We start from the raw sequence: 25,708 nt of genomic DNA, 5'->3' as shown, positions 1-25,708 counted from the left end.
CAATGCAAAAATATCATGCGTGTCTCAATTATGTTCGAGACTTTATTCCTAAGCTTTTTGAGAAAATCATGAAATATAGACAAGCTATGAAAGAAGAACCATTTCGATGGTCTACAGAAGTTGCTCAGCAGGTAAGAAACTTGAAAACAAAAGCACAATCTTTGCCCCCTATTGCACCCTTATATGGAGGTCGTTTTATTCTCTCTACCGATGCATCATCTGACACTTGGGTAGCAGTTTTGCTAAAAAAGGAGAATAAAGAAGAAAAAATATATGCTTTCACTAGCAACTAGTTCAAGAAGCATGAGCAAAATTATTGGCCCGTTGAAAAATAAATATTGGTTGCAGTCAGAGGAGTCAATAAGTTTCACACTAGTTTACTTAGAGAAACATTTATCCTCAGTTTCAACTCTTCAAATCTGGTAAGTATAATGAAAAAGAAAATTACCAGTAGTCCAAAATTACAGCGATATGCATGGTGGTAGTTCATCATTTCCCAATATAAATTTTTAGTTGAAAAGGTTATGGGAAAAGAACATCATCTTCCAGATGCCCTCACAAGAGAAATGAAAATGATAAGAATAGTCCAAAATAATGAGTGGTTGACATGGTCTTTAGAAACCTTGGAAGATAGACATAAATTTTGTCAAAAGGTTAAGAGTTATTTTTCTCCTGAAACAAAAAATACTGATTCAACTACAGGAAATTACCCTAATATTGATTGTTTTCTCACCTCTGCTGGAAGAATCAGTATAATAATAAACAATTTCAGATGGACTTCTTTAGAACTCGAATTAATTACCTGGATTATTGAGAAGGAAGTATTGGATGACTTGCTAATTTTCAAAAGACAACTATATCTTAATCATATTGTTAGAGATTTTATGACAAAATTATTAGCATATACAAATTGGGAAAAGGATTTGTGCAAGTATTTTCAAGGGATTAATTTCATTGAGCAAGGATTTATTTGGAGATATAAAGATGAAATACTTTATAATCATGAAGCATCCAGCATAAAGCCACCGACATTAGTGCTACTATTAGAAAGTTTCTACAAAAATTTCAAGAATTGCCAAGCCGAAGGACTTTTTTGTATGACTCATTACAAAGAATTCAACAACATTATTGAAAATGTGTTACCAGGGGAGTCTCTGGAATCATCTCAAAATATATCACAAAGAAACCATACATGGTTTTCTTGAGGTAGTTTTACTTTATGAAGAGTGGATTTACTTTTTATCAGTGGTTTTACTATTTACCTTTTTACTGTATGGAAGATTGAGTGACGAGTGTATAGCTTTGTACTTGTTGCGTTTATCTTTGCTTTGAAGTGGATGTGAAAATAAGTGACATGTGGATGTAGCTGATGTACCATGATACTGTTTTAAGTGACACATGGATGTTCCTGATGTACCACAGTACTGTATGGTTTCGCTTTTCGTCTTTGGTTTATTCCATGGTTTTGTAAACCACTCCATGGTAAATCAGGTTATAAATATGTAACCCTTTTGTGTAAAATAAAGCAGAAGTTAAGTTGAGTTTCCCTTGTGCAAAACATTGGGTAGCCGGGCCCGGTAGAGTCATTGCACTCTAATAGTCCTTTGGTGGATTTGTCTAACCCCGTTCCCGAACGAAACTCGGGATATCAAAGCTCTCGTTTACTGTGAGCGTAATATCGATTAGGAACACCTTGAGGTGTTGTTAACTGCTCCTGTAGCTGATCTGACGGAGAGGGCCAGCAAGTCGCAGCCTTTAAAAAGATATCTCGGTGGACTGTTGACTGTTGAGCACGGTACTCATCCCTTTTCTTCAAGCTTCTCACTTATTTGCTTTCTACCTCCCTGTTACCTACCCTACTAGGTAACCCTATTTAAAAAAAAAGAAAAGAATTTTGTTTTTCTCTCTACTTCCTTTTTTTCTCTTTAAATCTGTGTGTGTGTGTGTTTCTTTAAGTTTTTATCTAAAATCCCAAAAAATAATTATTTTCTACACTTTTTAAAGTCCTTCGTAGAACTCTCTCATTTCTTTACCTCTCTTTTCAATTATTGAGTACCCCCTCAGTAAAACCTTTTTGTACTTTGTTTTTACATTTTTGTACTTACTTCATTTAAAGCCCTACACCTTTTTCTTTACGTATGTTTTTCATAGTTTTCTTTACGAACTCTTTTGTGGTCCTCCCTTGAACGCGCTTTACACCCTCTCTTGATAAATCGAACCTTCTTTGGATTCTGTTTCTAAGTCCTCATCAATCTGTTTGAGTCCCTAAAACCTTTCCTTTCTCACACTGAGACTTTTTCCTTCTATCAAGAAAAGCCAATTACCAATAGTTCAAATAGACTTTTCTTCTACCCAGACCTGTTTTCTCTTCATAAATCGAACCTCTCTCCCCCTTTATGGTATTTGGGCCCATAGGTTCACTCTTGTTTGCTCCTTCTCTACTGCAGTGAAGCATGTTGGGCAAAATATTTTTCCAAAAATGGCTTGTGCATGGCTTTATAATAACATCAATTGCGCAGAAAAACCAATTACCAATAGTTCAGATAGACTTTTACTGGAAATTAAGTTTTTATGTCATTGGGATTTAATTATTCCTTGTGTGATGCATGATCTTCCAGTATTTCTCCTAATGAAAAAGGCTGAAAGAAAAGAATGGATATGTACTGAAGCATATCCAGTACAAATCATGGGGATGTCTGTACTATAGTAATGATCGAGGAAAGTTTTGTGCTCTTTCACACTTATATTTGGCCCCAAAAGATGGTTTTGTTTGCCCTGTATTTGTTGAAATTTTAGAAAAAGAATTTTTTGGAGGTAATTGGAGAGTCATAAATTTTTTTTTTGCTGCGCAATGGAGATCTCAAAAGGTTTTAGGCTTTGCATCAACTTCTACTCTTGCTCCAAATGATGCAAGTACAGGTGATGAGAGTAATGAAAATGAAGAAATGGTGGGACAATTTAAAACGATGACTTGGAAAGATGTGGTCTCGGGCTAAAAGAATAAACCAACAGGAAGAATGCTCGACATCCTGGCCTTATCAAATAATCGAAGAAGACTCTGTAAGTTCTCTATCCAGTAATGATGAGTCTAATGATTCATTAGTTTTTTTTGATGGAGATGTTCATATTGAAAAAGTAAAATAGAGTTTTCGAAGTGACTATAAGGGCGTACAGGAAATTGTTTGAAAAACCATTCAAAGAGGATGAAATTTCAAAAGAAAATTTATATCAAATTCAAAAAATGATGAACTCTCAAAATTTGTTATTAGTGTCAGCAAAAATTGCTATAGATGGAGGTGGAAATTGGAAAAAGATAACAGTTATTTCTTGATACAGGCGTTAATATAAATTTTTACACCAAAGAATTGTGGAAAAACTTGGTGAAATATTCTCAAGGACAAGAAGTTGATACAATGAATGGCAGAAGAAAATTAACCGAATTTGGCATTAATGTTTCTGTTAAAATTGGAGAAAAGGTGATTTTGGTAAATTTTTTTTAATATTTGATGATGGAGGATATCAAGAAGGAATGAGATCTGTAACTCTAGATGAGATAGGGCCTTACACAGTGTCAAAAGAATTGATAATTTTACTATGGAAGGAGAAAAAGAAATTGTACCTCGAATTCTACTGACTTTTAAAATGAGGACTAACAAAATTCAAAGAAATCCTTCTATAATAAAGATTATGAAAGATGTTCAGAAGATAGAAAATGAGCATGAAAATATGAAATCATCAGACAAATAAAGAGCATGAGCCTAGAAGCTAGTTCAAAATTGCTTGATATAAGGGAAATCATAGAAATCCTAAATTTTTTTATGTTGAACATCCTCTGGAAAATTGGGATAAAGATTCACCTAAAGCTCATATACCGACTCTCCATGATATCCCAGTTTAGAGTAAGCCTATAAGATGCAGTAAGGAGGATGAAGATGAGCTGAAAATTCAAATAATAGAATTTGACAGAACAAGGGTGAATTAGGCCTTCCCAGTCAAATTATTCTTGTGTAGCTTTTATTGTGAGAAATCATCCAGAGGTAAAAAGAGAAAATGCCAATATGGAAATTAATTATATTCTTCTAAATCAAGTAACAATAGATATTAAATGGTCATTACCCAATAAGGAAGAGCTGATACAAAGTTGCAGAAAAAAGTATTTTCTCAAAATTTGATTGCAAGTCAGGGTACCATCAAGTGAAATTGAAGAAGAAGATATTCACAAAACATCATTTTCCACTCCTGAAGGATTATATGAATGGCTAGTGATACCCTTCAGACACAAAACTGCTCCCTCACAGTTTCAAAGGAGGATGGATTCAATATTCAAATATGATTTTTTTTTAATTATTATTATTACTAGATTTTGTTTTGTCCTCATTTTCAAAGTCCATGGAGGAGATTGGTATATTCCGGTTGATCAAGCTATTCAACAAGATTTTGGGACCAATGAAAATATCAGACGAATGGCGAAAAGGTATTGTGATACTTATTTACAAGAACAAAGGAGCCATGCATAATTATATGAACTATCTAGGGATCAAACTTGTGAGCTACACTATGACTGGGCCGTGTCAGAGAGTGACTGAGTAGGATTATGACATAAAACAAATGTATCAGAAATTTAGTTCGGTTTTGTGCTAGGGAGGTCACCAATTGAGGCTATTCTCCTACCTAGGCAATTGATCAAAAGGTTAGGGAGAAGAGAAAAGATCTCCATATGGTTGAAAGCATATGATAGGGTATATAGAAAGTGAATTTGGTGTGTTTCGACAAAAAAGGAGTCTCTAAAGTAGTAAAGTGTATATTGATATAGTGAGGGATATGTAGAGGAAGTGTTAACTAGTGTTAGCACAATTAGTGGAGAGAAGTGAGTTTTTCAGTGACAATAAACCTATATCTGGGGTTGGCAATGAGCACATAGCTCTTTGTTTTGGTTTATAGATGTGTTAACTAGGCATCTAAAGGATGAGGTCCTATGGTGTATGTTGTTTGCGGATGGCATTACTTTAATTGATGCGACTAGAGACGGCTTCAACTCAAAGTCAGAACTTTGGAGGGATGCTTTAGAATCTGAAGATTTTAAAAGTAAGTCAAGACAAAATATCTGAAATGCAATTCTAGTAATAATAGGAGTAAAAACAAGATTGGTTAAGATTGATGGCCAAAAGGTACCTTAAAGAGATTATTTTCGATACCCTTGGTCGATAATCTATGAGAATGGAGAGATTGTGGAAGATGTTGCCCATAGAGTTAGAGCTTGGTGGAACGAAGTTGAGATGTGCTCATAGTTTCAAAAAGCGCTAGGCGGGTCCAGGTCGCCCAGCGCTTAGGCGGGCGCTCGGAACATGGGCAGTCGAGTTGAATCCAGTACACCACCATGAGGAAGAAAACAAAATTGAATTAGTGAAAGTAATACTTGAAGACTCAAACCGGGATCACCACTCCTATGAGATCCCAAATAAGACATCTCAAAAATAATGCAAATTACTAAAGCAATAAAAAAAAAATCACTTACTTTGAGTTTGATTGCTCAATCTTCAAACTTCCACCTCAAAAATGCTTCTAAATACTCAAAATCTTTTAAAAAACCTCCTAATAACTTTGCAAAACATCAAGAAGTAAATATAATACCAATGGGTGATGTTTTGATCAATTTTTGTTAACTTTGAGTAACCCTTCGATCTGAAAAAATTCACCACAATCTAGTTTTTTGGGGGCTTTCTCTCTCTAAATTCTCTAAATTTGGCTCCAACAAGTTTTAGGTTTCAAATGAACCTAAAACCCTAATTTTTAGCCCTTAAAACAAAAAAAAGACGAAAAATGCCTTCATCGAATGGTTTTTCTGCTCTTGGGCGAGGCACAGGCCCTGAGCGGCCCGTCTAGGCGGGTTCCGTACTGCCTAGGCGGCCGCCCAGGGTTCGACCGCCCAAATTGGCCGCCTAGGCCTGGGCTATGCGCGCAGGCCTTCTGGACAGCCTAGGCAGCGGCCGAGGTGCTTGGCAGTCCGCCTTTTGAATCACTGGATGTGCTTCTAGCGGCTTATGTGATTGTCACATACCAATGAAATTGAAGGGGGAGTCTTACAGGATGATAGTAAGACCATTCGTGTATGCGAGGACCAAACTTAGTAGATATACACGTTGCCCTGGTAGATAGTACTGAGATGCTATATCTCGAGTATTAAGATACTTGAGAGGTTGGTGTATTCTAGAGTAGCCCTTTAAATAATGACCCCAACAAATTTTCTAGCCGCCACTAAAAGCCATATAAAAATAACAATCCCTAAATTAAAATGTAAAATTCCACCCTTGAACACTAAAATTAAAATCCAAAAGAAAACCCAAGACCATTCTAGCACTTGCTTACTTAGCCTTTGAATACCTAATCCATCTCTTTTGGGGGGGTTAAGAAATAACATATCCGTAGAATGAGCATAATGGAGATGAGGATTTTGGGATGGATGAGTGACATGACGAGAAATGCTATAATTCAAAATGAATACATCCGAGAGGACTTAGGCATGGCTCCAATAGGTGATAAGATGAGAGAAAGTAGATTGAGCTTGTGTGGCCATATGTAGTATCGACTTAGAACTACACTAGTTAGGGGGGGTGATTTGGTTCAAGTGGACGGCTCTAAAGGGCAAGGGGAAGGCCCCAATAGGATATGAATTGAAGTAGTGCGAAGAGATTATAGATTGACATTGGGTATGACCCTAGATAGATCGGAATGGCAAAACATGGTTCATGTAGGCAATGTTCAAGAAGGCAGAGGCGGCTGCCTAGCTGGCCTTGGTTTTTTTTGTTCGTTTTTTGTTGGTTTTTTTAATTTTAATTTTTTTTGTTTTTGTTTTTTTTGGGGGTGGGGGGGCAGGGTTTGCATGTATCCTTTTGCAATAAAGTATCCTTTCTTTAATTTTAGTTCATTACAAAAGTAAAGTACTTGGTACAATTCTTAAAAAGGTAAAGTTTCCTTTTATTTAGTAAAATACCTTTCTTTAATTTTTAGAAGAGAGAGAGGGTACAGTTCTTTAAAAGCACACATGTAGCTACTTACGCAATAACACATGCATATAACCATGATATTAATATTACTTTTATATACATTTGCAAATTGCTTGGCATTAATATTAATTGTTTTACAAATTGAAACCATACAAGGGAGAGATTCTTTTTATCTCTAAAATGAATGAATAGTACGAACAATAAAAAATCTCTCCATAGAACTAATTTTCTCTCACTAAATAAAAGAAAAAAATTAAGGAGGTGGCCCAAGCGAGCACCCAGACCCGTCTAGGCGGGTGCCTTAAACAAGTCCACCTGACCACCCCCCGTCCGGGCCTTGGCCATGCCTAGGCAATTTGAGGCCTTCTAGGTGGTCGGGTGGCCGAATTTTGTACATTCCGTGTGGCTAACTCCAAATAATTGGGATAACGCATGGATGATGGAATGATGATGCTATTGCGTTTGTTTGTTTACTTTTGTCTGCTAGCTTACAGTTATTTTGTTTTAGGTAAAGTTAACATTGTATTGCTAAGAAGTGTTAGATTACAGAGGTATGGTGGTTCGAGAGCACCCTCAAGGTGGATCTCTCGGTAAAAAATGGGTCAACCAAACATGTACAAAAAATGGGCTTATAGAACCTGCCCGATTACAACGATTTAGAAGTTCTCAAAAAATTGGGCCTATCGATATGCCCGGATACAAAAGAAGTTCTATGCTGTGTGCTTGTGGTCCAGAGCAAAAAAGGAGTTGGACCCAGCGAGATCTTCTACTTGGATTCTAGCCCCGTCTTTCGCCATGAGATCGGCGAGTTCGTTGGACGTCCTCCAGGTATGCTTCCATGAGGCGTCCGTATCCTTGCAAATGTGAGCAATTTCATCAAAAATCGACGCTAAGTACCATGGAGGTGGTGTCTTCTCAGTTGCCCAAGAAATAATATTTTGTGTGTCTCCTTCCACTAAAAGGTGTGGTCCCCAGGAACGGTTGAAGCTTTTCAGACCCAATAGTAGGGCCATGACTTCAGCGTAATGAGAATCTTTGAGGCCTAGGTCCTCAGAGTAGGTAAAGAGGATATTGCCATGATGATCTCTAAAGACTCCCCCAACTCTTGCCGGGCCAGGGTTCCCTAGAGAACATCCATCAAAATTGAGCTTGATGGTGCCTTCTGGTGGTGGCAGCTAGTTGTTTGGTCTTTGAACCTTTAGTGGTTGATGGTTGAGAATGTTTCCCCATTGGCTAAGGAGTTCCCTGACATGCACGTGAACACCTTGTGGTTTGAGGCCCAAAACGTTGCCAAAGAAGTAGCCTTGTGAAAGAGTGCTGATATTTAAAGTTTGTGTGCTTGGAAAATTTTGGTATTTCTTTCTACCCAGATTACCCATATGGTAGCGGCTAAGGTAGCCTTCCACAGTGTTGTTCTAGCCTTCGGCCAATGTGACGCAAGATCCGAAGAAATCACGGCGTTGACCGTTGGAGGCATGATCCATTGGATGCCAAAGAGTTGCAATACTTGGCTCCAAAGGTTGTGGGTAAACTTGCAGAGGATAAGTAGGTGGGGATTGGATTCTTCCTCACTTAAGCACATGACACATCTATTGGAGATTGAGATCTCTCGTTTGAAGTTTGTCCATTGTGACAATACCGAGGTAGGATTAAGGGGATAGGTGGGGTTTTGGATTAGCCTTTTATAAAATGAGGCTACCGTGAAGATACCTGGAGGGGCTAGAGTCCATACCATGGCGTCCCTCCCTTGTGTTGAAATGAAAATTGAATGTAAGACTGCCGAGAGAGACTGGAAATGATTGGTTTCCTCTTTCGAGAGGTTTTTTTTGAAAGAGGGGTTCTAGGCTCTTCTTTTGCTAGCTTACAGTTTATAGAGTAGTTGGAGCTATGTGAGTTGTTTCTTGGTTAGTTGGACCCACCAATTCCTGCAATTTGGATCATCTATTTTACTATTGGTTATTTTGATTCTTATTTAAAATTTGAAGAAGGACATTTGATTTTCATGCATCTTTTGGCTCATTTATAGTTGTTGCATGTTTTGTGTTTTATTTTTTTAGGGGGGGGGTAGAGCTAGAAGCTCCCTAGTTATGGATGCACATACAAATTATTTAAGAAGAAGTGTTTAAAGATTAGATATTTTATTGAAATTAAAAAATAATAATCCCACAAAATGCATTAAAAATGCTCACACAAAAATGTACAATAAAGAATTAATTATGTACTAATTACATTTTTATTTAATCAATAAGATAAAAATAATATCATGATGAGGCACATCCGGATAATTGATAACAATAAAAGGAAGTTGGTTTTGTATTGATGAAATCTGACTTATTTATAATTTCACACTTTACAACCTTAAAAGCCATATCAAGATGCTTAATTTACAAGTTTACACTTTACAACCTCCAAAAGCATTTATAGAGAGACAGAGAGTACGATTACATTTAAGATCCAAATGGTTCATCTTCTTGGCCTCTTGCTGCGCCTTGAGTGGCTAGGAATAATCCCTAAAAAGTGGGGATTGAGATCCCAAAAGTTAAAGATAACATTTCCATGGAGATCCCTATCCTAAAGCAGTATAGTGAGATCTGGGAGCAAGAGCGACATGTTGGTTTAACTATTTCATTTATTGTTTAATTCTTGATACTATCTTCACCAATAATTTGAAATGCACTTTTTATTTTGAGTTGTTTTATTATTTCGTGTACCTTTTCTGTTTTAGCATTTCACCAATAATTTGAAATGCACTGTTTCATTTGGCAAAATAAATAATTGTGTTCGTTTTCCATAACCATATTCTGTTTTAGTGTTTTCAGTAAGTGCGGAGCTGCAAGCATCTGAAGACAATAAAGCTGCTGATACTTTTTCACAGTTCAAGCATGTGCTTCTTCCAATAACTGATCGCAATCCTTATCTCTCTGATGGAACAAGACAGGTTCTTCCTGATCCATGGCAATTTTATTATTATCTTTCTTCTATTATAGTACAGTCTTGATTCACAAACACTCACCCAAACACCATAAAGGTATTAGGGAGCTCCTATGTTGAGAAATGACGTGGTTTGTGTCCTGCTGTGCTCCTTAGGTAAGATGTGGAACATTTAGAAACACATCAAATTATATTTGCTTAATTAAACTTGGAAGTAGTGTCAAGATACCTTATTGCTGACTTGAAATAAATTTTACTTTTTTGTGGAGACTTTAACTTCTTTAAGATTTGAAAAGCATGGGTTTGAAATATTATTGTTGTTGTTGTTGTTATTATTATTATTATTATTTTTATTGTTGTTGTTGTTATTGTTATTATTAATATTATTGTTATTACTACTACTATTATTATTTTTACTGTTGTTGTTATTCTCCTTATTATTTGGTATGATAAACTGAAAAAGAGCACTCAAAATTTTTTGTTTAGAGCGGGATACTCAGAAAAGCATGGATTTGAAGTCCTTGCACTTGACCAATGCTTCTTTTTGTGCTTGCCATGATTACATGGTTCTTCATGTGATGCACTGAAAAGGCATTAGCATTAAGGTACCTTTTTTTAATTAATAGCATTCCATCTTTTCTCTTTTGTGGCAGAAAATTCATAATATTGATTTTTCATTTTGCTATGATACTTCTATCATAGTTTTCCTCGAATATTTTATATCTAAAGAAAAGGTTTATTACAAAACAATACATAATTAAAAAACATTACATCTTTGGACCGGAATGCATAAAGAGTTCTAAGGCCTCTCCACATGGGACCTGATTTCAGAATGTTTATAGTGGCAGAGTGTTGAATCCAAATGACGATCACACATGCTTCACAGCAGAGCCCAACTTGAGGGAGTGATGGAAGTTCTGTTTCGATGGTAGTTTGCTTGGTACACAAAACCCATTGAGCATGGGGGTTGTAATGTAGATAAATTGTGAGCCATTCAGTTACTTCTTGATGGACCTTTGGTGTAGTTAACACCATAGTTATTAGGTACGGGAACAGGAATGGTTCTAGGATTGGGGGCAGGATCGTTGGATCGAAGCTATAGTTACCCGAATCCCCTATGAGGGTAGCGATTCCGTTTCGGAATCTCGATTCGACGTTTTCTTGGGCGAAAGTCGATTATAAAAGAAAGGAATCACGTCTCCAATTTTTACGGAACACGATTCCACCTAGTTTAGGAATCTCGATTCTTGGATTGCCGGAATCAAGATTCCATATCGAGGACTTTATGATTCTTAGCTATACAAGAATGCGATTCTGGTTGTGAGAAACATTGATTCCAAATTTTTTGGAATTGCGAATCCATGTTGTTTGGAATCAATTTTCTATATCGCGAACATCGTGATTCCTTGCTACACAACAATACGATTCTACTTATGCTAAACGTTGATTCAAAGTATAAAGGACTTGCGAATCCATGTTGTCAGGAAGCAAGGTGACCATAGGGAGAGCAGAAACCCTTTGATGTGTGCTCAATTATGAGTGAGCACGACATCTATGAGAGTGTGAAAGAATTTGAAGTTGTTGCACATAGCAATAAAATCAAAATTTAAAATATGAGTAATATGTGAGCATAGGGAGAGCAGAAACCCTTCGATGTGTGCTCAATCATGAGTGAGCGCGACATGTATGAGAGCGTGAGAGAATTTGAAGTTGTTGCACACAGCAATAAAATCAAAATTTCAAATATAAGTAATATGCTAAATTTTTTTTTCTTATTTACTACTCTCTATCCTTCATTCCATGTTACTTTTTAAGAACTCTTATCAAGAATAAATAATACTAAAAAAATGTCACTTCAAATTTAATAATGTTTGGTAAGTGGTGTGGGTACTAAACTACTAATGTAATAATGTTTAATATATGATCGGCACCGTCATGTCTTCAAGTTGAATAAGAGGATAAAAATGCTTTCTTTAAGTAAAATAATAAGATAATAAGGATGAGCGAAGTGCCCTGTGTGTTGTTTTTGGTTAAATTAATCATTAAATATCAGATAAATTGACTAAAAATTGAATAACTCCCTTTTCAAAAGTCAAAAGACTCAAAACTACATTTAACAAAGAAGAGTTACTATGTCATGTACTTATTTTATAATTCAATGAAAGGAGATAAAAGGGAGCTTGCCCTTGTTCTCACTCCTTGTATGCCGTAGATAGCTCCAGACCTTGTAGGCATAATGGAGTTATGGGTTGATCGAGTCCATTGTATGAGATTGTCCATAAAGATATCATAAAGGTTGACATTAGTACTTGGAGTCTTGGACTGAGTATATACAGGCCAAAATTCGATGGTGTAGTAATGGGAAAATTTATATATTTTCTAAATATGTCTCTCATATAACGGAGGGAATTGGTTCACAATTCTAGTAAGGGGAGAATCTTGATTCCAATATCGAGAGAATCACGATTTCGGAATGGTGAAATTGTTGATTCCAAGTTGATGGAGACAACGATTCTAAAATTTTAGGAATGACGATTCCATATTTTTAGGACTCACGATTCCAGCAACCACTGAAACAAGTGGGGTCATGTGTGATTTCATTTAGGTATGAAACGTGAAGGGACATCGATTATTGCAAATAGAAAACACGATTCCTAATTTTTTGAATCGTGATTCCGAAATAGTGAGAATCGTTTTTCTCAAATCCGAATCGTACAGACAACAATTCCTAGATTCCGAAACTTCTCATACATGCGATTCCGCGATTCCAATTTTAGAAACGATTTGGAATCACAGATGTTTCCAACAACAATAATCAAAGCTATACTGAAGATCCTTATGTTAGGGATCGATGCTCGTACAACCTCAAATGTCGGGATCAAGGTCCATTTGTATTCATCGAGCTCCTTTATTCCATAGAATTAATAATTATTATATAAAGGTGTGAGATCCTATACGCAAGAAGCGAAGTTCCCAAGGGTATTTTTTTGAGTTTCTTAACTCAAGGAGCGCATTAGTAAAAGTGATTGAACATATTATGGAGCGAGGAATAACTTTTATAGGAGCGAGTTCCATTTTCTTAGAACACGAGTTCCTTGTATGAGTTATAAGGATCCGTGGCTTTAAAATGTAGCTTCTGGTGTTGTTAACCAATAACATGTTGGCTTAGTTTTCTATGAAATAAGGAACTTTAAGAAGATCCCATATTGGTGGGATCTGGATGCCAAATATGGTGATGCTTGTGTTCCGTTATTTGGAATCTAGATACCAATGAGCTCGAGAGTGCGAACCATAAGTGGGGAACTAAATCCTATAGTGTTTAGGAACGCGAAAGTAAATTCGAAGGTACTCGTTCCCTTATAAGATGGAGCGAGATCCCAAAAACACTAAATTGAGTTTCATTTGAGATCCGCTTCAGGATCGAGAGAATCGAGGTTTTGCAAGGCATCTCCAAGCAAGGAAGGTGAGCCCAGTAACTATGGTTAACACCAACAAACAAGAGTTTAAGGTGCTTTTGACCATGCTGAGAGTCTGTTCTCTGTCATTCACGATGCCTCCAACAATAAAGGCGACTTTTATTCTTTTGAACTTATTTACAACCATCTCTGAACGTAACTCTTCAGAGAATTGTTAATTGTCGTCTCCCTGTTGTCAAATTTTAAAAGGTGACCTTTATTCTTGCCATACCCATATTACCCTTGCAAAATACTTGAATAGGGCTGTGCTTTTTTAAATGGGGGGTATATTGTACCGGAATTTGAATTTTAGGGCTATCTTATGAGTATAAAAAAGAACGTTGCCATAGGAAGCTATCTTGAACTTATGCGTGAGAGAAATCTATACAGTGGGCATAGTCGATGCATAAGAGTGGTGTTATGTGAAAACATGAAAATGAATGGATCACACACACAAATAATAACCAGGAGCTTTATTTATAACACTTTGGAATAAAAGCCTTACAATTTATTCAAAAGAAAGAAAGGGTTAGCAGAGGAGAAATTAAAAATTGAAAAATTAGTCGCTCCTTTGATAGTCTGGCACCATAGCTTTCGATACGATTGATCTTTAAGATCTTGGCCACCTTTCGTTGCACGGACCAATGTTGTGGATCGATCCTTGGCTGAAGCTCCCTACTCTTGGAGCGTTGCTCGGGGAGCAATCTCGTATATGTGCATTACATGTATATAGGAGTGCAAGTGGAGTTTCTGATACACATTTGTATACGTATGCATGTATGTGTGTGTGTGTGTGTGGTGGTGTGGTGGTTGTTATCATCATGGCTAACTCGTCTAGGCGAGTCCTCTTTGGACGTAGATGGCTGCTGTGTTTGGTCAGACTCCAAGTACAAATGATTGAGCTGCGGAATTCTGCCAGAGGAAGGCTGAACGGGCTGTCGCTGGATGGAAGAAGGGATGCTCAGGGTAAAGGACAGAGGGTCAGGAGGACAACGGAAATAAGGACGTTGGAATAGGGGGCCTAGGAAGCTTGATTGAGTAATATTGAGGGCAAAGATGGAGCCAGGTTCCGAAAGAGGGGAATTAGGAGGCAAAGGATAAGGGTGGAGATAGGGTGGAGGATTAAAGCAAGGGGGAGGTAGGCAGAGAGGAAGGGGGGTCATTGGACGCAAAGGCCCCAGTTTTAATAACATTACCCACTATGAAGGAGGGGTTGAGAGTGACATGGAGCAAAGGGAACTCAAAAATGGGAAAGGCTGTGCGAGGGATAAGGGGGTGACCATGAAATACGGTAGAAGGGGATGATCGAGGAGCTGACCCGACATATAGGGGTGAGAGCATGATAGATGGGGAGGAAATGGGCTAAGAACTATGCCAAGGCCTCCAAGTCGAGCGATGAAGGATCAGGAGAATGAACCAACATAATACCAATAGGGTAATGAGACCAATCCATATTAGAGAAGGCATGGGCGGATGGCTTAGGAAAGGAAGGAGGGTATAGGCAGCAGGCTAGCAGGTCAAGAGGGGGTTCTCTGGGGGGAAAAGAAGGTGCAACTTGAGATCCCACTGGCATGGCTTCAGAAGAAAAAACTCCCATTACGTTAGATTCTAAGTGGGACGTGTCTGTGTCGAGAGACGCCTCTGGAGTTACAGAATCAGAGGGGAGAAGGAGAGAGAGGGGGATGTACTTCGACTCCTCGTGGAAAGGGGGAAGCTTGGATGCCACCACTTGATTAATTCCTGCCATTTGTACCATCTGGGCGACAGAGGAGGGAGACGAAACCTCTTGGGGTACAAGACCACTTAGGGTCGAGGACGATGAAGGGGAGTCCAAGGGGCTACCACTCGGGTAGGGAGAAGGGGAGCATGAAACAGCCTGCAAACCTGAAGGGACGGGTGAGGAGGCGATGGGGGACGCATGATAGATAGATGTAAGAGGTACAGGCGGTTGGGGTGGCAGGGTTGTCAAATCTTGTGATGAGGGAAGACGCGAGGCGCCCTTTGGACGAACACGTGGCGAGACTGTCTTGGGATGAGTGGAAATGGGTGGCGGCAATAAAGCTGGATCTTGGGGAGGATCCCTTAGGGAGGCGATGTGATCAGGAGGATCAGGCTTGTGGATAGGTGGATCCACAAGAGGATCTACTCAATGTGCCCCTTTCTGTAATGTTGGGCAGGAATGTACGATATGCGACACGTGTGTCTTATGGTGAACACGTGTCGATCTCCTGTGGGGGTTCGATCTCGGCAGTCGAGATCTGGATTTCCCAGTGACCTTAGTCCACTGTTCCGACAAGCTCGTCTTCTTCCTTGTAGGTTTCTCCCACGAGGCCAGGGACCATCGCACTGCTATCGGAAAGCAGGAACCATCGACCTTGATCCAGATCTTAGGGGGAATAAGAAAGGGGTTACAGGTTTCTATCAAAACTTGCATTGCCTCCAAGGGGAGGAACTCCAGGGATTTCCAGTTAATGGAGATCAGATGACGGCACAAATGGGCTAGTTTCCTGAAGATGACAGGGGACCAAGCATGAAGGGGTATATCATTAAAAGTTACCCAATATTTGAGGGTAGACAATGCCCCTTCCTTAGGGGACCAAGGGCTCAAGCACAGTTTTGCCCTCTTGAAAGTAAGGTCGGAGTGACCGTTGGCTGCTTCTTGGGCCAAGGTTGAGGATGGAAAGGAGAAAAGGATACGTCCCCTAGATAAGGTTCTACAAGTAATGTTGGGGTCCCCCCATTGAGCTTGTGCCCACTTTTCAATACTCTGGATATCGTTCCTCTGAGGGACAAAGTAACCCACTAGTGCAGTTTCTAGTTTGTCTGCGAGAGGGCGAGACACTTGCTCCGGGGTTATAATGACCAGAGGGTGCTTAGGTGAAGGGAAGGCTACCGAGGCCTCAAGGGATTGAAGAGGAGGAGGAGGATCAGGGGGAACAGGGAGGGTTGAGGTCTTGGAAGTAAGGGCCTGAACGAATGAGTTGGGGCCAACCGGCAGCCTATAACGGTTGCACGCAGAACTCGGCAAGAGACTCCGATCAGCAGATCGGGGGGTTGACAGTGGGGGGTAAAGGTTATAAATTTCCTCCCAGTTGAAGTGTTTCCTCCTCTGAAGATCATTACTACTGGGCCTCGAAGGACCGCTGCTACCCGAGGCTACACTCCCACTGTTCCTCCGAGGAAGGGCTCCATGGAACTTCTGACTCCATCTATACGATGAGAGAAGCGCTTGAACTGGGCAGAAGAAGAGGAAGGTAGAAGCTCGATGATGGGAAGGGACGCGTCTCCAGAGCTTTGGCGAGACATGGCAGAAGAAGATCCTCCCTGATGATCTGATCTTTGTTCCTAGCAAATTTGAAATATTTAGTGAAATGTCTCAAATTTGACAACAATACTAATTAAAGGAATTGAAGGAAAGTATTTGCTTTCAAAAAATTCACGATTTCTGCTCGTCATATAATCCAATCCACCTATCAGAAGGTCCTCACACAACACTATCGATGGGTTTCATAAGAGAACATTGAACTTGTGTATAAGTATAGTATGTGTGTGTATATATATATATATATATATATATATATATATATATATATATATATATATATATATATATATAAATATATATGTATATATATATATATATAGTATTCCCAATTTTTAATATGTATATATTATTGCAATTACCTGAATGATAAGTCATAAATGTATGTGTGTGCGTATACTTACAAATATGTCTAATCAAATCTTTCAAAAGTGATATTTCAAAAATAAAAGGATGAATATTTAATCTTTTAGCATTATTGATGTTGCTGAACGCATGCTACTAAGGACATTACTAGAAAGTCCCATAAAAAAATATAAAATCTGAAAATAGAGTATAGTTAGAGTCTAGAAAGTGCACTTAGAAAGAGTACACTTAAGGTCCATAGGCATAAGAGTACACTTGGATTCTACAGACAAGCAAAACCTCATAAGAAAATCACTTAAGATGAATGATGTCCTTATGAATGTTAATTTGTGAATGATGCCCTTATGAATGTTAATTTGGGTCATAGTTGTTGGAAACGCCTCATATTCTGAATCGTTCTAAGTATCAGAATCATGGAATCGCCGTCGTCTAGAAGATTCCTTTTTTCGAAATTGATGTCTGTGCAAGGGGAATTGAGGGAAATGAGATTCCTATTTTATGGGAATCGAGATTCATTCCAAATGAAATCCAGATCTCTACATATATGGATCGAGATTTCGACCTTTTTGGAAATAAGTTGCTGACCTACTTGGAATCGAGATTCCTTCTTATATAGAATGAGATTCCAACATCTTTGAAATTGAGCTTTTGACGTATTTGGGATCAAGGTTGACAACAGTTTGGTATCAGAAGTCATATCAATTTAGAATTGAGTTTCAATCCACTTGGCAATTGAGATTTGTAACTCTATAGAGGTCGAGTTCCAGCCTTCTTAGAATCGAGATTTCTACATCAATGATGTCTCATGCCTTAACAACTTAGAACCTCATCAAGAAATCGAAATTGGAGGTCTCTAAAACCTGAAGAAGAAATCCTTAGATTTGAAGTCAATCTATTGACTATTGCACAATATTAAAAGCAAAATCTATTAATAGAAACTCATAGTCCACTAGGGAAATTGTCTACAAAAGATACAAATGTTATGTCATACATGTTAAAAATGTGATTTTAAATTCATTATTATAGTCCAAATAGGTTTTTGTCTGTGCCATGGTGGTCTCTGTGTCAGTTGTATTTGAACTTAAAGCTCTTTATCGATTATATTTTAAAAAGAGGCAGCCAATCCTAGCACTATCAGAAATGTGATCCGAATCGAACCTAAATGCCTATTCCAATTTTAATGTTCCAATGCCCAAGTTATACTTGCCTTTATCAATTGCAAAAGAAATTATACTTGCCTTCGATACTTGTAAAAGGCATTTGGAATGGCACTTGTGTTAAGAACTTAACTCTGGACATTTACATTTGAAAGTTGATTTATGGAACCAATACATTTGAAAGCCCAGGATATAGGAGCTCTACACCTTATGAGCTCAAGCTTCCTTTGTTGAAAAAAGAGGTGGAGCTTAAAAATGAGTACCTAAAGGCCCACAAGAATTCATGGGGCAAGTGTGGGGTGACCAATATGATAAATACTTGGAGCGGTAAGAGGTCAAGGAATATTATAAATTTATATGTTAATTGTCCTATGGGAGCAATGTCTTTGAGGTCCATTGATGCATTTGTTAAGATTCATGATGCGAGTTTCATATTCAGAGTTGTGGATAAGTATATTGAGGATGCCAAGGAGGTAAATATTGTGCAAGTTGTCATTGATATGGCTTAAGCCAATATGGCAACTGTTAGATTGTTGGAGATGAGGAGGTCGGACATTTTTTGCGCCTTGTGTGGCACGTTGCATTGACCCCATGCTTGAGAAAATTGCTAAGAAGAAAGTGGTGCAGGGGATATTAGAGAAAGCAAAAGCTGTAACAATTTTCATTTGCAACCATGCCATCGGTTTACCCATGATGATGAGGTATACTGAGGGGGCTGACTTGGTAAAGTCAGTGATCACAAGGTTTGTCTCCTCAGAATGAAAAAAAGCAAGTGGTCTAAGGAGGGAAGAGGCAAAAAGGTTAAGGCATTGTTATGCCACCCAGGTTTTGGAGTGGGGTTCAGTATTGCATCTATCTTTTTGAGCCACTTGTAAAAGTACTGCGCCTTGTGAATAATGAAAGGAACCGACAATGAGGCATATTTATAAGTTAATGGAGGTTACAAGAGAAGAAATCAAGATGAACTTGAAGAAATATGAAAGTAATGCAGCCCCATTTTGAAAATTATAAATGACAAATGGATTTACTGTTGGAGAGAACCCTAGACCTAGCAGGGTACTATCTCAACCCGACTTATTTCTATTTTGATTCTTAGATAGAGAGTAGGGGTTGTTTCATAGAAGAAATTAACAAGTGTAATGTGAAGCTCGACCCTGACTCGGATGCCTAAGACAAAGTGTCTATAGAACTTGACTCGTATGGTTACTCCATGGGACCCTTGAGACAGACATCCCAATAAGGCAAATGATGAAAATATATCCATGTAAGTGGAAGATGAATTTGTCATTTAAATTCTTAATCCTCCATATTTAACTTGACTATGATTTTCTAAATTTACTTATATCTATGTGCTCTACTTATTTTTAATGTATTGTGGCTTCATGGCCAACCTTGGACAAAGTGCCCCCAACTTACAAAGGATGGTGCAATGGATTTTGAGCTTGACTAGTACATCGTCCGGATGCGAGTGCGATTTTAGCATATTCGAGATGGTAAATTTTTCATTTATCCTCATCTCCTATCACTCTACTACGCTAACTTTCTTGATATTTTTTTTAAGTAACAAATTCTAATAGTGCAATGAAGCACTATGAAACAAGTACATACCGAGAAGAGAAATAGATTCGAGTAGAAGAGACTGAACGACCATGTTTTCGTTTAGTATAGTCAGAAGCTGAAGGAGCACCATATAGAGCTGTACAAATACTCGACCCCATAGTTGTGAAAGATTTGGATAAAACAAGTGAATGCTTGGTCGAGGAGGATGCTGGGGATGAGCCTGTTATCAAGGGGGAGCTTGACGTGGACCCAAGTACAAGAGGCAACTGGTATGCCATTGAGCCCCATGGGTACTACTAGATCTCAAACTTAGAGTGAGGTGAAGGTGATGGCAAAGGAGAGGGGAAAGGGGAAGGGGAAGGGGAAGGGGAAGGAGAAGGAGAAGGTGAAGGCGAAGAGGAGGACAATACTGGAGGGTGAGGATGCAAGATTCGGAGGAGACACGGGAAGAAGGTCGAGGAGGATGACTCTAATTACGATGGCTTGAAATCATCATGAAATTCAGGTGCATTTCATACTGGCCTTGGACGTGGATTTCATGTTGCTGGTGTTGATGAAACTCAACCTCATATTTGAATTTATTATAATTTTGGGGTAGAGAAGATTAATTTTTCTAGTTTATAGCCTTTGAATTTTCAGATGTGACTTTTTTTAACTCAGATATCTATTGCGACTTAATGGATATCTTGAGTTTTGGGATAAGCATAAAATTAACATTTCCTAATTATGCCTGGTAATTTTCATTCTTTAATGTAACTTTTAACTATTTTATTCACAGTTTTAGTCATGTGTGTTTAAGTTTGATATGTATTTAACAATAAATTGTATACAACAAACTATAAAACCATATTTATAAAACAAAAAAATGATATTCTATAATGAAAAACAAGGGGTTCCAACAAGCCGCCAGGGTCTAGCAACCCTACCGTCCCCCTTATGCAGGCTACCTAGGTGTTTGCCTTGGGCGCTCGCCTAGGGAGGCCGCCTAGCCGTCTAGGTGGCCAGGACTTTTTTTTTCTTGAAAATTGAATCCTAGTAGGATAATATATTCAAATTTTGAAATATAAATTTAAGTTTAACAAAAAGGATATTATTTCATGATAACACTAAATACACAAGAACAATGAGAAACAAGCATAATGTGCTATTTGATAAATTTGATTCATTTTCTTCATAGATAAGTGTCGAGTGTCTAGTTTGACTCGCTCTACGTTAATAAAAACTAGTAAAAACAACCATCTCATGCCATGGATTTTTCTCCGCTTGTTGGAATCGGCATTCTCTCTCTAAAACCCAAAAAAAAAAAAGGGTAGGTGGCCACCTCTTTATCTCTCTCTATAGAAACAGTAAACCATTTGGGTAGATGGACCACCTCTCTCTCTCTCTCTTTTTCTCTCTCTCCATTGATGTTGTTGTTGGGACCTTAGGGGAAGGGAAATAGGGACTTGGAGAAGCTTTTGTATGCTCGATAAGCTTGCTTATGGATATCTCATTTCTAAACTGGACACTAGAAACTGTAATGCATATAGCTTATTACTTGCTGATAAGCAAGACAGCTAGCTGAGAACTATCATGCTTCTAGAGAACTATCATGCTAGGAATCTTACTGGTGCTATTGCCCTCATTAAGAGTACGAATGCCTATAGCACAACACCTCAAGCTACCTTTCACTCATGCGCATAAATAACTGTGCTTGATGCTTAGGCAAATGCTTAAGCTCTGGAACTGTTTTAGCTAATGTGCTTGAAGTTAAGGCAACTGCTAAAGCTTTTGACCCTGTCTTTGAGCTCTTTTGGTTGCTATACTGAAGCAAAAAAAAAAAGCTATGGAAATGAAGAGCCTCTAGCAAAGCTTACTGAAAGCAAAGTTCTCTTTTAGACTCGTATAACAAAGCTAAACACTCAAAAGTGAAGCAAAGCACAAAGAGAGAGCAAAAGTTTTTTTTTTTTTTTTCTCGAAGTTGAACTCCAAGAAGCAAGAAGCACAAGTAATTCTTTGATTGAACTGGACTCTATAATACACTAGAGAGAAAAGCAGTAAAAGTTTACTTTGAATCCTATTGCAGAGTGAAGAATAATTTTGGTTTAGTTGGACTCCTATTGTGATGCAAAACTTGAGATACCATTTAAGAGGTTCCTACTGCGATTTGAGCAAAAGTAAGGGTGCTCAAATTCGTATTGCTATTCTTTAAGCTAAAGCAAATGGAACTGCTTAAGCCACTTGCTTTGAGCGCTTGTTGCTAGATGCCTGCTAAAGCGTAAGGGAAAAGAACTTCTTATTTGATGCCTACGGTGCAGCCATGCAAAGCATTAAAAAAGCAGCCGTAACTTGGGCTCCTATTCAAGCAATGAGAAGCTTTGCGCTCTTAAAGCAAAGTAAGCACTCCTTTTAGTAGGCCTCTTTTTGTGAAGAAATGCAACAGACTCCTTATTTTAGTAGAAATTCTATTGTGAATTAAAGCACCTGAGAAAAAGCATTGCAGAGTGCAAAGCACTTCAAAATCTTTGGGTATCAATGAGTTCAAATATGACATTGGAATTCAAATCCAATCTAGAATGTTGGAAAAATTACTTTTTTGTGCAGCCTTTATCCTCAGATACTGAAGGTTAATTGTGGCTTTTCTCCCTTCAAGGATAAGAGGGAACATCATCATCATCATCCAAGCCTTTATCCCCAACTCTTTGGGGTTCCCTAATTCATGATTGGGATCTGGCAAAAGTTTTCTGCTGGCTGTGAACTTAAGAAAACCCTCCTTTCTCATTTGGGCTTGGGGCTGGCAATGGTGGAGTTATATATGTTTGTATGTATATGTATGTATGTGTATATGCGTATGTATGTATGTATATGTGTGTGTATGTATGTATGGATATATATTGATGTGAAGTTTGGGTTAGATGGATCAGTCATGGCTCTTCGACCTGGATATCAAATTTAGAAAAGGTGCTGTATATATATTTTTGGGTTGACTACTCTTTATGTGGTTCATTTGTGTTCAGGCTGCAGCAGCAACTGCAGCTTTGGCAAAAAAATATGGGGCTGACATCACAGTGGTTGGTATGTCAATTTTACCTACATGGGGCACCACCTCCCTTTCCTTCTGTCTTGCAACATTAAAGCTTTAGATCATTAGAAACACCTGGTTTTGGTCTGACCTCTGACGCAGGAATTCAAGGCATATAGAACTTGATGTTCTTTGCAGTAATTGATGAGAAATCAAAGGAAGACATACCAGAACACGAGGCACAACTTTCAAGTATCCGGTGGCATCTCTCTGCAGGTATTTATTTTCATGAATTTGATTTGATGGGCTTTTCCAAAATTTGTTATCTTTTGGTAATCCAACTGGATGATTGCGCGTAGGTGGGTTCCAAGAATTTGGATTGATGGAGAGAATGGGGGAAGGTAAGAAGCCCACAGCCATCATTGGTGAGGTTGCTGATGACTTAAACTTGGATCTGGTAGTGATGAGTATGGAAGCCATCCATTCCAAGCATGTTGATGGCAATTTACTTGCGGAATTCATACCTTGTCCGGTTCTCCTTTTGCCATTATAAGGGTAATATGAAGTCATTGAGCTTCATGACACTAATTTTGAAGTAATGTACATTTTCCTCACATATTCCGAAAATCTGGGCACCGAGTTCATTTCGTAAAATTCATGTTTGCTGTGATATGTTGCATGCGGGGATCTCTTAATTTAGTCAGGGATCACAAGCAGATACATTAGTTGTAGAAATTGCGCTACTTTATTCACATCAGAAGTTTGAGCTGTTTTGACAAACATTGATGTTTCTTTGCGTTCTTTGAAGAATTTGTTTCTATTGCAGTCCAATATCTTTTTATATTTCCATGCATAAACAGGTTTTTATTGGGATTTAATTGTATGATATGTGTAAAGCTTTTGGCATCGAGGTAGCCGGCCTTCTTCTGGCATACTTGCAGGAAACAACAGTGCGGGATTCAGTAACTATGCCCTTGCACTATTCTGCGTTCTGTGGATCATTTTATTGAATCAAGAAGCATATAGGGCATCTCCTTTGGAACTTTTCAGTCGATTAATTTTTGACTTGTTATTAGCCTCTTTAATCGAGCAATTGATTGTTCTCTTAAATTGATCATTTCAGTTGGTTATGATATCATAGACAATATAAGAGGATTTGGCTGAAACTTAACTGAAGATATAAAAAACCAATGGTAAAATTCCAGCAGGTTAGGAAAATCTTCCTAGAACTCCAATCTGATATGGTGAGGTCATCAGAAATGCTGACCTAGGTGAAAGATATAAAATAATCTAGCAATCTTGAAGGAGCATATAGAAGAGAAGTATTGATTCTAACAAGCAGCAGGATATTGTTTCTCACCAAAATGGGACTATTATTTACTGGTATTTGTATTTCATCACCAAAGTGTGATAGCTCATGGATCGTCACTAGTCGACTGCTAGGTCTAGCTATATCTTCCATTTCCAAAAATAGAAGCTGGTGTTACCCGTGTGAAATTAGGTCCTAACGTCCATACCTATATAGGTTTCTTTGCTAGATGGCCCTGGTCCTTTGTGAGCATTGGATTCATCTGGTACAATTATTTAGTTAAAAAACAGCCCCTGAAATGGTGGATCAGCTACTGTTGGGTCTGCTAATGCAACTGTTGAGGAAGTACAACATTGACTCACCCAACACTATGAGTACGCAATGTTGATGCAATGGAGGGAGCCAACTTTTCATTCTCATATCCATAAGCATGGCAAAGGATCTCTATGAAGAATGGAGTTTCACCATTAAATTCAAGCTAATAATGAGAGGATGACCTGGGCAACAGTAACTGTTTACTGGCATGAGCCTCTAATCATCTTGAGACTAACGTACAGCAAGTCCTAATGACCATCTCTCTACTACGAAATTTGTGTATTAGGAGATTTGACAATGAAGAGGTCATGCATCACATCTGGCATATGTGACTTGGATTTTGAGAGTGACAATTTACAAAAGTCTATCATCAATTTTAGTTAAATGATTCATTCCTAATGGCGGGTGCTTCTGGTAAACCCTCTTAAGATATAGCATCAATTACGAACTGTAGCTTGAAAATGCTTTAGAAATGGATTTTTGGAAAGAGCACATATATTATGCTTCCTTGAAGCATACTTCTACTCCCTTGGTTGGTCTGAAGGCCTACTTGGGAGGATCTTTTGTGAAATTTTGGGAATCATGTAAGAATCACTAGATGATTATTCTAAAAAAATAAATAAATTGAAATTTGAGTTTTCTGACATGTAGATCTCACCATCTAAAAATTGGATGGTCTCCATTCAATCTCAAAACCATTATTTTTTCCAAGTGCATAAAGGGTACAATTAGGAATCTTTGTTATTGAGGTTAATCTATAGGATGAAAAAGGCTACATCCCCAAAATTTAGGGTCCTAAAATTATTCCTAGATGGAGATTAACCCAAGGGAGTAATTAAACATTCTACATGGGGAATAGAATATCTTTTGGCTTTGGAAATTTCCTTGAGAGTGTTTACATTATGATACATGCTTCTCAGATACATGGCGAGAAAGTTTGTATATGGAGATCTGTTGATGATTTGAAGGCAAGGCCACTTTGCTCGTGATACAGGTTCAACACCAATGCTCTACGTTGGTATGGTAAACATTCCTTACATATGAGCCCTATACCAAAGATTGGTATGCCCTTGCATGGCCATATTGTCAAGAAAAGATATATTAAGAAGCCATTTACTTTTAGTATAAGGAGGTCACAATCACTATTTTCTGTCATATTTTAAATCATGTAGTTATAAGTGTTTCATTGACCAGATTCAAAATTCAAAGGGATTGTGACCTCCTTGTAACAATAGTAAATCGGCTCATAGTGTACAATCCCTATTGTTCTCTGCAAACAAAATTGTGG

The 25,708-nt window shown here is 38.1% G+C and overlaps 1 protein-coding gene across 5 annotated transcripts in view; it reads left to right on the top strand.

The window, feature by feature from the left end:
• LOC18436628 (cell wall integrity/stress response component) overlaps nucleotides 1-23,576 on the top strand; it is a 28,919-nt gene extending 5,343 nt beyond the window's left edge. Inside the window, exons 1-5 of one of the 5 annotated variants that reach the window (XM_020668732.2) lie at nucleotides 2,968-3,060; nucleotides 9,815-9,942; nucleotides 22,792-22,849; nucleotides 22,995-23,072; nucleotides 23,156-23,576. In XM_020668732.2, the coding sequence (XP_020524391.1) occupies nucleotides 3,018-3,060; nucleotides 9,815-9,942; nucleotides 22,792-22,849; nucleotides 22,995-23,072; nucleotides 23,156-23,349 (501 nt within the window). In that variant the 5' untranslated portion in view covers nucleotides 2,968-3,017 and the 3' untranslated portion in view covers nucleotides 23,350-23,576. Of the gene's footprint in view, nucleotides 1-2,967; nucleotides 3,061-9,814; nucleotides 9,943-22,791; nucleotides 22,850-22,958; nucleotides 23,073-23,155 lie in introns of those variants that run through there. The other 4 variants (XR_016041669.1, XR_016041668.1, XM_011626010.3 and 1 more) reach the window with 4 other exon arrangements.
• Nucleotides 23,577-25,708: the final 2,132 nt, after the last annotated feature.

The sequence above is a fragment of the Amborella trichopoda genome, chromosome 9 (assembly GCF_054954075.1).
Source record: "Amborella trichopoda isolate Santa Cruz 75 chromosome 9, AtrichopodaSantaCruz75HAP2 v2.0, whole genome shotgun sequence".
NCBI lineage: Eukaryota > Viridiplantae > Streptophyta > Magnoliopsida > Amborellales > Amborellaceae > Amborella > Amborella trichopoda.
Note: the sequence above shows the minus strand (reverse complement) of the source record. Positions and strands in the feature narration are given on the sequence as shown.